The sequence below is a fragment of the Zosterops lateralis genome (genome assembly GCF_965231275.1).
Source record: "Zosterops lateralis genome assembly, chromosome: 23".
In the NCBI taxonomy this organism is placed as follows: domain Eukaryota; kingdom Metazoa; phylum Chordata; class Aves; order Passeriformes; family Zosteropidae; genus Zosterops; species Zosterops lateralis.
The window spans coordinates 2,390,892-2,403,225 of NC_139783.1; the positions used below are offsets into that span (position 1 = coordinate 2,390,892).

The 12,334-nt window shown below is 49.0% G+C and overlaps 1 protein-coding gene across 1 annotated transcript; it reads left to right on the forward strand.

Annotated features, from left to right (window-relative positions):
• Positions 1-1,872: 1,872 nt before the first annotated feature.
• Positions 1,873-2,805, forward strand: LOC310918409 (olfactory receptor 14J1-like; the record flags this gene model as incomplete). The annotated part of the gene is made up of 1 exon (XM_083877275.1): positions 1,873-2,805. The coding sequence occupies one exon, from the start codon at positions 1,873-1,875 to the stop codon at positions 2,803-2,805; it is 933 nt and encodes a 310-aa protein (XP_083733401.1).
• Between the last annotated feature and the right edge of the window lie 9,529 nt (positions 2,806-12,334).

The window sequence follows — 12,334 nt, forward strand, 5'->3', positions numbered from 1 at the left end:
TGTTGTTACTGACTCAGAATCCCAAGGGACTTGTTGAAGTAGATAATTGGGGCCATGATTGCACAAACTTCTCATCGAGTCAGTTTTTAAAAGGGAAACTCCAAGTACCTTAAATAACTAAAGTATCTTGAAGCATTACTGAGCCCCACTGAGTGTCATTACTGACAAAGCCTCACAAGGGAGTAATTACAGCAGATAATTGGATTGCACAAACTTCTCAGAGATTCCAAGGCAAAAGCAAAACCCAAAGTCCTTTGAAGAACCTGCAGTCCCTGGGAGCATTAAGGAGCCCCCCAGGGCCATTCCTGACCAGGGCTCCCCAGGGACTCCTTCCAGCAGATCCTTGAGGCCACTGGGATGGGAGGGGGATGCTGAGGGCAGGACAGGGGGCTGACAGTGCCCAGCCTTGCTGGGGCTGTGCCAGGAGGCCCCAGGGCCTCAGGACAAGGTGTCTGCTCACATCCCTTGGTGGCACAGAGGCTGCTGTGCCCCAGGACATCAGGACTTGGCTTCTCTTTGTTCCCCCCTGTCATCACTGCCTGCAGTTCTCTGCTCTGCCTGGGGCCTGGGGACACTTTCTCTCTCATGTCCCTCAGTGGGACCCATTAAAACTTCCAGAAACTTTGGAGTTGGATTCTGACCTGTAGATCTGGAGAGGTTTCTTCATCTCCCTCTCAGGGACTGATGTTCAGGGCCTCAGCAGAAGCCCCAAGAGGGTCATTAAAGTCCTTCTGCTGTGTCTCTGCTGCTGAGATGGGCCGGGCTCCTGGCACAGAGGCAGCTCCTGGCAACCAAGAAGAGCTTAAAACCACATTTCTCTTGATGAGCAGCTCTTCTCCCAGCCCAGCAGGGCTGGGGCACTGCCTGCAGCCACCCTGGGCACAGCACACAGGCACAGAGACCTTCAATCACTCAGGGCTGAGAAGGGGCTGACAAGTGCCTGGGGGAGAATCACTCCCAGCCCTTGGCACAGGAACCTCTGGCTGCAGGACAATGCAGCTGCAGCTCCTGCAGTCCTCTCCTAAAGCTGGAACATGCCAATGCCTACAGACTCTGTGAGTACATTCTCTGCTTGTCTCCTGTGTAGAGCAGCCAGGGGTGCCCAGGGCTGTCCTGCAGAGCAGGGTCCTGCAGCCCAGGGCGCTGTGCTGGGGCAGGGACTCTGCTGCCTGCCAGGGACAGCTCTCAGCCAGCCCTGGGAGCTGCTCCCAGCACTGGGGGACAAGATCTGGGTGGAAGGAGACATAGCTGGTGAGTTGTGGAAGTGTTCTTCTTGTGTGGTGAAGATGCTGAATTGTTCAGGACTGCTCCCACCATGACATTTAACTGCAGAACATTTCCAAGCAGATTATACAGGGAGCAAAGCGAGGCAGGGGCTGGAAAAATGGGGAACTCTTGCATGTTAATCTACATCTCTGGGTAGCCTGCATGGGAAATTGCACACAGATATTAATCTCTCTGTCCAGGTTGAGAAAAATAACACATTTTTCTCTCAGATCTTACTAAACCAGGCAGTGACAGGAATCACAGAGTGTCCCTTGCAGGCAGCACCAGTGTTGATTTCCCAGCCTCCTCAGGGTTGCTCTGATGTTGCCATCAGAGCCTGCAGAGCCAGAGCTGCCCCTGGGCAGTGCCTGAGCTGGGAGGGCTCTGCAGGGCACAGCTGAGCCCCCAGGGCTGGGCTGGGCTCTGGCAGCACTGGCAGGGCCCAGCCCTGGGCACAGGGAAGCAGCTGCAGGCAGGGACAGCTCCAGGCAGCAGAGCCCTGGGCAGGCAGTGGGGGGAAATTGTGCTGGGATATTGAAAGTCTTGTCTTAACTGAACTATTCCATGATTACTCTTTTTACAGATCCCCATGCCAAGACACCACAAATGTCCAACAGCAGCTCCATCAGCCACTTCCTCCTGCTGGCATTGGCAGACACGAGGCAGCTGCAGCTCCTGCACTTCTGCCTCTTCCTGGGCATCTCCCTGGCTGCCCTCCTGGCCAACGGCCTCGTCATCAGCGCCGTGGCCTGCGGCCACCACCTGCACAGCCCCATGTTCTTCTTCCTGCTCCACCTGGCCCTCAGTGACCTGGGCTGCATCTGCACCACTGTCCCCAAAGCCATGCACAATTCCCTCTGGGACACCAGGGACATCTCCTACACAGGATGTGCTGCTCAGCTCTTTTTCTTTCTGTTCTTCATGTCAGCAGAGTTTTCCCTCCTGACCATCATGTGCTACGACCGCTACGTGTCCATCTGCAAACCCCTGCACTACGGGACCCTCCTGGGCAGCAGAGCTTGTGCCCACATGGCAGCAGCTGCCTGGGCCAGTGCCTTTCTCTATTCACTGCTGCACACAGCCAGTACATTTTCCCTGCCCCTGTGCCATGGCAATGCCCTGGGCCAGTTCTTCTGTGAAATCCCCCCGATCCTCAAGCTCTCCTGCTCCAAATCTTATCTCAGGGAACTTGCGCTCATTGCTGTTAGTGCCTGTTTATTATTTGGCTGTTTTGTGTTCATTGTTTTCTCCTATGTGCAGATCTTCAGGGCTGTGCTGAGGATCTCCTCTGAGCAGGGACGGCACAAAGCCTTTTCCACCTGCCTCCCTCACCTGGCCGTGGTCTCCCTGTTCCTCAGCACTATCGTGTTTGCTCACCTGAAGCCTCCCTCCATCTCATCCCCATCCCTGGATCTGGCCCTGTCAGTTCTGTACTCGGTGGTGCCTCCAGCCCTGAACCCCCTCATCTACAGCCTGAGGAACCAGGAGCTCCAGGCTGCAGTGTGGACACTGATGACTGGATGTTTTCAGAAACATTAAACTGCTGGCCAATTTCTGAAAATCACTTGTAATAAAATTAATCTTTGATATTTCTTGTTTGTTTGGTTGTGGGTTTTCTTCCAGCATTTGGTATTTTTAATCTTATCAACAAAGAAATGTCGTTGTTTGTATCTGTTCTAATTTTGATTCTCTCCATCTTCCTTGCAGCCACAGACTGCGTCATTGAGGGACTGCTCTCTTGGTGTCTTTAAAAGAACTCAAGGATCTCCCAGCCAAGTTTTCTGCAGAGATCCCCTTTTGTTCTCTTCTTTGCAGCTGCAGCAGCAATGTCTGTGTGCAGAGCTGGGGGCAGATCAGGGCTGGCACAGCAGCTGTGCCCAGGAGCAGCAGCCCTTGGTGCTGCCAGTGCTGCTGCCGTGGCCCTGCCCCGCTGCCCTCCTGGCCCTGGTGTTGCTGTAGGGCCTGAGGGCTCTCGGGGCCGGGCACAGGGCTGGGGGTGGCAGTGCCGGGGCTGCAGCAGGGACAGGCCATGGGCACTGCTGGGGCAGCGCTGACGCCTCAAGGCAGGGCCTGGGGGCTCCAGGCTCCTTGCCCAGGCTCTCTCCAGAACACGCCCAGGCCAATGCTCAGCACAGAAAAGCCCTGGGAGCAGCCCCAGGCTGGCCCTGGGCAGGCTAGGGGCAAACAGCAGGGCTGGGGCTCTGCAAGGGCCCTAGGGGAGACGGGAAGGAGCAGCAGAGCAGGGGCTGATCCATCCCCACTGCGCTGGACACCCCAGGGCAGCGTCCCAGAGCGTCCTCATGCAGCTGCCAACAACATCCCCCCTGGGCAGCCCTGGCCTCTCCCCCAGCTCACACAGGGGCCGCATCCTTGCAGGCACAGACACGGCAGCACTGCCTCAGGAGCCCCTGTTTGCACTGCCCAGAGCAGGCCTCAGCACCCCCATGCTGTTGGGGTGGGGAGATGAACCTGAGGGAGCACAAATGCCATCAGCCCCTGGGGCCAGGAAGGGCTGGGCCACAGCAGGGAAACCATTCAGCTTTGTCGTGGCCTCTCAAGTCACACACAGAGTTTGTTCCCATCAGCTCTGAGTTTCCTGTGCCACTGCAGACGTTGTTGCTCAGAGCCAGGGCTGCCTGGCAGCCACCCCCAAACTGCCCTCAACATTTCCTTTGCTTCACCGTGGCTTTCTTTACCCTTTCTGCTACAAATTTCTTCCTCTTGCCCACCCCTGTTCCCTCCCCTGCAAACAGCCCATCCCTGTTTGCCCTTTCCTCTCTGGCCCCACTCCCCATTGCAGTTCCTGAGTTGGCACCATGGGAACGTCCCTTGGGGAGCAGGATCATCCTCCAAGGGCTTCAGGAATTGTCTGCAGGCTCCTGCAGTGCCTGGGGCTGCTCCCTTGCCAGAGGCACCCCAGGCCAGGGGGGCACATCTGGGCTGCTGTGTCTGGCTGTGGGGCTCCTGTTGTGGGCCATGAGGAGGAGCTGCAGAGGCTCTGCAGGACTGACAGGATGGGCTTTGGGGCTCTCAGGAGAAGCTGAGGGACCTGGGCTGCTGCACCTCCTGAAGAGGAGGCCCAGGCCTCATCCTGACACTGCTGCAAGGCTGCTTTCAGAGAATCACACAATCAGCAAGGCTGCAAATGACCTTGGACATCATCAAGTGCAACCTGTGCCCTGACACTGCCTTGTCTCCCCTGAGCCTCCTCTTGTCCAGGAGAAAGAAGCCCAGCTCCCTCAGCTGCTCCTCACAGGACTTGTGTTCCAGAGCCCTCCCCAGCCTTGTTCCCTTCTCTGGACACGCTCCAGCCCCTCCATGTTGTTCCTAAATTGGGGGGCCCAGAACTGGACACAGCACTGGAGGTGCTGCCTCAAGCAGTGCCCAGCACAGGGGAAGAATCTGTGCCCTGCTCCTGCTGGCCACACTGTTCCTGATCCATAGGAGTGCCAGGGCTTGGATGAGGGACATGGTGGGCAGGGCCTGGGGACAAAGTCGAATTTCTGTCAGCCATGAAGGGTGTCTTGGGTTTTCTAACAAAACAAACAAACAAACAAACAAAAAACAAACATGAAAGAAAAAAAGTTTATTCTATTCCATCTTTTGAAACCTTGTTTGTTGAGGTGTTTTTCTTTATCTGTTGTATCTCCAGGAGGGAGGGTGCAAGTGCCTTTCTGATAACAAGGCAGCTGTTAAAACCGGGTGGGGCATTGATTCTTATCTCTGTTCACCCTCCCATTACCTCCATGGGGATCTCTTCTGTTAATGGGCCATTACAGCTCAGCAATGACAGTTAAAAAATATTTGTGGGATATTTTTCAGATATTTTGGTACCAGTGTAGGGATATTTGGGAATAGTTTGGGAATGTTTGTTCTTGGAGTATTTTGGGGACATTTTGAGAAGATTCCTTAATTATTTTAGGAACATTTCACAGACATTTTAGAAATGTTCTGTGATTTTTTTGGGGGGAATTAGGAATGTTTGGGGGATATTTTGATGAAGTTGTGGGCATATTTCAGGGACATTTCAGGAATGTTTTGGGAATATCCCAGAAATATTTTGGGAACATTTTTGGGATATTTCAGGGATATTTTGAGGATATTTTGGAGATGATTTGAGAAGATTCTGGGAATATTTCAGGAATATTTCAGAGACATTTCAGAAGCAGTCCACTCACATTATTGGGAATTTTTGGGGAACATTTTGAGGATATTTTAGATACACTCCATGAACACTTCTGGGATTTTTTTGGGAATATTTCAAGGGATTTTAGAAAGACTCCATGCACATATTTGGGAATATTTTTTGAGAGTGTTTCAGGGGATTTTAGAAACATGCTTGCACATTTTTTGCAATATTCTGGGAACATGTTAGGGGATTATAGAAACATTCCCCAAACATTTTTTGGATTTTTTTCTGGAATATTTCAGGGACATTTTAGGCACCAACCCCGCACATTTTTGGAAAAGTTTTGGGAACCTTCTCGGGGAATTTTCTCTCACCTGTCTCCAAATTACCCCAAAATATCCACAAAATTACCCCAAATTATCCCCAAAATCTCAGCAAATATACCTCAGAATTAGACCAAATTAGCTCAAATTTGACCCAAAATATTGCCAAAATTACTCCAAAATATGCCTCAAATTTACTATAAAATATCTCCAAAATAACCTCAAAATACCCCCTAAGTTACCCAGGGGGTTCTGGGAAGAGGGGGAAAGGAAGGGGGAGGGGGAAAAATGGGACTAGGGGTGGCGCAAGGGGATATGGGGGGATCTCAAGGTTTCCAAATATGTCTGGGGGTGTCCCAGGAGGGTCCTGGAGCATCCCCAAATGGGTCTGGGGTCTCTGGGGGCCCCCAAATGGGTCTGGGGGTGTCCCAAGGGGGTCCCAGAGGAGTTGTGGGGGGTCAAAAAGGGCTCCCCAAATGGGTCTGGGGGAGTCCCAGGTGCCCCCAATGGGTCTGGGGTCTCAGGGGTGTCCCAAATGGATCTGGGGGGATCCCAGGAGTAACCAGGGGGTCCCCATGTGTCCCCATAAAGGTCTGGAGCCTCCTTAAAGAATCTGGGGTCTCTCAAAGGGATTCCAGGGGGCCCCAGGTGTGTCCCAGGTGTCCCCAAAAGGCTCTGGGGTCTCCCCCCCCCTTCACCTTGGGTCACCTGGGCAGGGCTTGGGCAGGATCTTTCAATCACTTGCTACACTTGGGACTTGGCCCCTGCTTGACAAAAAGGCTGATGGAGCTCACAGGCTCCTTCCGGAGAGCAGCTGGCCCTGCAGGATTCCTCTGTGCAGGAGAGTTCCTGCAGTCACAGACTTGCTTTTGATAAATATCATGGCCTGAGCATGGAGTTGGCTTTTCCCCTGCAGTGAATTTAATATTCTGTGTTCGTTTTCCAAAACTCTCTGTCAGAGATGGCTCACTGAAATGATTTCTCTGCTCCCAAGACATGCAAATTACTTTCTGTTGACTTTTTTTTTCCTTTTCCCTCTTTGCTCTGTATTCAAGACTTTGGTTTTCATTGTTGAGCTGCAGGCTATCCCAAAATATGCCAGGACTTTGGAGGAGTGGTTTTATGGAGATGATGGCTCTGCGCTGGGAGCCACACTTCCCAGCTCTGGCCCCAACTTTAGTACCTGCTCTACAGAAATCAACGTTTCCCAAACAGACACCTTGGGTTTGGAGTTCCCCAACTGGAGGCCATCAAATGCTGCTCTTCAGAGCCTGCACATCTTCCCCCTAAAACCAGATGGAGATAAATGGGTCAAATCTTTCCATCAATCTCTTTCAACACATCACCACCTCAAAATAGAAAATCTTACTGCTCCTAAGAGAATCTATTTCCAGCTAATACCTCTTTCCCACAATGAAAATAATCTGATGATGTATTTAAAAGGGTTTTTTCCCAAAGCATCGGCCTTCAAATTTCGTAAGCACTACCACTGATAAGAAAAAGATAAGAGAAGCAATAGGAAAAAGTTCAAAAGCAATGACTGTAAATTTTCTAAGTCATTATGGAGTCAAAAGGACAGGTACCAGATTTGGGGTGAATGAATGGCCCACTAAACTTCCAAAATTTTTTTTGCTGAAAAACAGATTTTCACTTTAAAATAAAATTATTTTTAAAAAAATAAAAGGAAGGTAAAACTGACAAAATTAAGACCTGTAAAACTATCAATGATTCTGTTGTCCCAGCTTTCCATTTGATTTATTCTTCAATATTTTTTTCAAAAAAATCAACACAGAGCCTCCCAGCAGCAGTAATCTCCTGTGACACAGAAAATTATGTTGCAATCAGGAATACTTTCAAGGGCTGCAGCCCAAACACATACCTGGTTTCAAAGGAAACAGTGCAATTCAACTACCTACAGGTACTAAACAGAGCTGTGGGGTTTTAATTGTGGGACACCGTGATGGCAGGAATAAGACCTTTCTTATATGAAAGGAGATGGAAAAGAATACTGTTTAAAAAATGCTGATGAATACTTTGAGAGATCAAGGTCTAAGTGACTGTGGTATTTGACACCTTTAAATTACCTATACCCCCTTTCAGATAATCTGGAAAATCTTTGAGGCTGATTATGGGCTGTGATAAATTTATCTGAATTACACTTTTCAGACATTAAGCATTTATAACATACTGATAAAAGTCATGTAATGAAAACAGTACTGAGGAAGAAAACTGCAAAATCATCAGAGACAAGCATATGCCCTTGCAGAAAACTAAAAAAAGTTCTCAAAGTTAAAAAACCTTTACTGACATGGGAAGAAATAAAAACCAACTTAATTCAATTTTACGCTCTTGAATGGTTCAAATTCAAAATTCAGAGTATAGGTTGGAAAATCAACAAAGAAAGTCTGCTCTGGTAAAATTCCTGGAGTTCAACAAGCACCTAGAGACTTTCAGCAATCCATCCACAGGTTTTGAAAACCAATCCACAGGGACTGAGAAATCCAGAGACAAGTCTGTTCCAGTGGCTTTGCAGCCTTTGCTGGAAAATCCATGGCCAGCCCCAAGGCCCTGCAAGACCCAGTTATCAACCATCTAAAATTCACACCCTCAACTTGCAGCTGCTCATTTCCCCAGAAAGTGAGTTCATTTCTCTTCAGTGCATGCACAGACAGTCATGGCAATGAAGCATTAAAGAGAAGAATATCTCCCAAGGACAATCAGGCAAGTCAAAGCCACTGCAGAACCCCAAAGTGAAGAAGTGCAGGCTGGTGCCCTGAGCCAGGCTGGCTGCTTGTTGGGGGTTAGGTTTGCTCCTTTTTTACTTTAAAGATTTTTTCCCCATAAGTTACCAAGGAGATGAAGTGTTGGATACCTAAAAAGTACTTGACCAAAAACAAAGAGATGGCGCAAAGCTCGGTTGGAGAGGTTTTATCTTATCTGTTGTAACTCCAGAAGGGGGTGGGGGGGAGGGGGGGCGGGTAACTCCCTTCTCTGATAACAAGCCAGCTGTTAAAAACCGGGTGGGGTATTATCTCTAATCTCTGCCCAGTCTTTCACTACCCCCATGGGAATATCTTCTGTTAACGCACCATTAAAGCTCAGCAATGGCATGACACATTTCATCACCCTATTGTGAGATGCTCTACCACAGAGCAGAAGGCAAACCATTTCTGCCGAGACAAAAAAGAGCCGCAGGTGTCATCAGGCACTCTGGTGTTCCCATGAGACTCCCAAAGGAAGTCTGGACCCACTTCAGGACCCCTGGCTCCACAGGACCATCTCTGCTTCCAACAGGACACCTCTGCCAGTCCAGGAGGGCTGACTTTGGACTGTTTCCAACGCCCTGACTAACAGGGTGTCAGGTTGTATTTCTGACTCTGTCAAGTTTTAAGTTGTTTTGTTTTGGTTTTGTTTGTTTGTTTTCTGAGATTCCTTGTTTGTTTGTTTGCTTGCTTATTCTTTTCTACTAAAAGATTTGTATTTTTAATATCCCTAGTAAAGAACTGCTATACCTATCCCCAAAATCTTTGCCTAACAGCCTTTTAATTGCAAATTTACAATAATTTGAAACGGAGGAGAGGGGGCTTACATTCCAAGGGAGACTCCAGTCTTCCTTGGCAGATCCCTGTCTATTCAAACCAAAACAGAGCCCAAGTTCCCTGAAGTAAGAGTTGGAGCAGGAGAGTGTTGGAAGTTCGGTTTGATCCTTTTTTATTTACTGATTTTTTTTTCTCCATAAGTTGCTAGGAGACTAAGTACTGAGTGATTATGGGTGCTTGACCAAAATACAGAGGTGGCCAAGAGTCAGGAGGGGGAGATAACGTGAGTTTTGGGGCAGGAAAAAGGACAGGGCTGGGGGCAGCTTCTCTCTCTTGCTCTCGGTGTCAGGGAAAGGACAGCCAGGCTGCTGCTTGCTGTGGGAGGAGTTTGCTGGCACCACCAAAGTGCAGTCCTGTGAAATCTGCCAACAGCTGCTCATGTGCCCAGGAATTCTGAGCTCGTCTCCCCCTGCCCTGCTGGCCCAGCCCCATCCCGCTGCCGCCGTTTCTTCGGCGCTGCCTTGAGGCTTTTTGCTGCTCTGTGACCCCACACTGCCCTGCCCTGCTGGGACATCCCTGCCATTCCAGCTGCCACTGCACAGCTTCTGGTCCCATCCACCAGCCCAGGATTTTTTCCACTCTTCCAGCTTGGTGCTCTCAGGGTCCCAAGAGATTGGACTGCCCCGGGCTTTGTGAAACAATGCCTCCCAAGGTTCCTGGTTGTGTTTGCTATTAATGCTGTAGTGGTTGTTGTTTGTTTGCCTTGTTATATATACTAGTAAAGAACTGTTCTTCTTAACCTCATCCCTCTGCCTGAAAGCCCCTTTCCTTTTCTAAATTCTAATAATTTGGAGGGAGGGGGTTTGAATTCTCCATTTCTAGGGAGGCCCTGCCCCTCCCCAGCAGATCCCTGTCTTTCAAACAAAGACAGCCTTTCATGTGTCCTCAGTGCTCCTAGCATGCATCCTTGTAATTCCTTCAATCTGCTCATTTAGCACTGTCCTGGTGTTCTGTTAGACCAGGAGACCTGTTAGAAATATCTGTGTAGTTCTTGGCTTTCACACTTATATCTTGGCTTTTGCAAATTTTTTTGGCACATTGCAGTTTGTAATCTCTTTTAAACTGCTTTTGATATAGTCTAATTTGTCACCCTTTAGCAGTTAATACCCTAATCCCTGTGGAGATTGCATATTTCAGTGTGATAAATGTATTACAGTTTATGGTAGTGCAAAATATTGAAATAGAGTATATTATAAAACTATAAATATATAATATAAACGCAATAATCATAAATATAAATATAAATATAAATATAAATATAAATACAAATACAAATACAAATATAAACAACAACATAGATATACTATTTAATAGACTATATTATTATTAAAAAATTAAAATGTGCTAATTATCTTTGCAGAAGAGACTTTGGTTGGGAAATAATGACTGATGCCTGTATTTCTGTAACTGACTGACAATAGTGAAATGGCTAATGTTGATTCAAAGAAAAACGTCGACTAAAGTGTCTGGATGATAAGATAACATTGAAAAAAAACCCAGGCAAATAACACACAAAGGGCCAGGAGGAATCCACAACCAACCCTTTGGCCATCAATAACTGCCAAACCACAGACCAGGTGGCCTTGAGAGGAAATAAAACACAAAAGTCTCAAAATCACATCTGAATTATGGCACATATTTTAGGAAGATGAGGTCAGGGGTCGAACTAAGCTAAAGAATTGCCAGAAAATGTGCACACAAAGGAATGTTTAAAAGTGTATAGTCTTCATGAATATGCATTTGACCAATAGTCTTGGGTTGCAATGCAAGATGGAACCAAAATTTTGTATTCCATTCCCATCTATTAAAACCAGGTGGGGCAGTGTTCTTTATCTCTTCCACAACCCATCCTCCCTCCAGGGATTATCTTCTGCTAATGGGCCATTGATGTTCACTGCATGACTGATAAAAGTAAATCATCCCATTGGGAGATGCTCCTCCCACAGGGAGGAGCCAAGCATTCCTACCTGGATATAATCTGACATTCACCACACAAGAAGCAGCCTGTTTCCACTGGATTCCCAGTGGAGGACCAGACCCATCTGCACCACCACTGGACTTTCCGAGGAAAACTATACCCTTTTACAAGATCACTGCTTCAAGAAAAGCACATCTGTCACTCCAGGACGACTGCAGCCACCAACACCCTGACTAACTGAGTGTCAGGTTGTATTCTGACTCTGTCAGTGTTTTTTTCTTTTTGTTTTCGACTGCATTTTTAGTTTAACATTTTACTTTAGGCTGCGACGAAGAGGAAGATGGCCCAGGATATCCAGGCAGGTGAGGAGGAAGTCAGTGCCCCTTTCCCCCTCTCTCCTGCTCCATCTCCCAGCCCAGCACGGCCCCCTGCTTCAGGACAGCCCTGCTGCCAACACTGTCCTGCTGGGGATGGACTGAGGGGATCTCCTTCCCCTTCCCTCTGGCACGGAGGCAAATCCCATCCTCTCCTTGTCCTTTCTCCCCCAGACAAGAAGCTGAGGATGGAGACCAGGGAGGACAAATCCCTGTGGGAGAACTTCGTGGAAGAGGCCGTTTTGAGTGGCTCCACAGTGCAGGAATCCAACAGGGAGGAAAAGCCCCAGAGATCCCAAAGGGGGAGGGTCTGCAGACCCCTCTCAGGATGCTCTGAGGAGGAAAGATCTACCCTGTGCCAGGAAGGTGGTCAGAGCTTCAGCCGGGGCTCTGAGCTGGTCCGTGAGCAGCTTCATGATGGGGAGAAGCCCCACAAGTGCTTGGAGTGTGGGAAGAGCTTCAGCCGGAGAGACCACCTGATCAGACACCAGAGGATCCACACTGGGGAGAGGCCCTATGAGTGTCCTGAGTGTGGAAAGAGGTTTCACACCAGCTCAGATCTCATCAAGCATCAGCGGATTCACAGAGAGGAGAGACCCTTCCGCTGCCCTGACTGCAGGAAGGGCTTCAAGCACAACTCCAACCTCATCAGGCACCGGCGCATCCACACTGGGGAGAGGCCCCACGAGTGTGGGGAATGTGGGATGAGCTTCAACCAGAGCTCC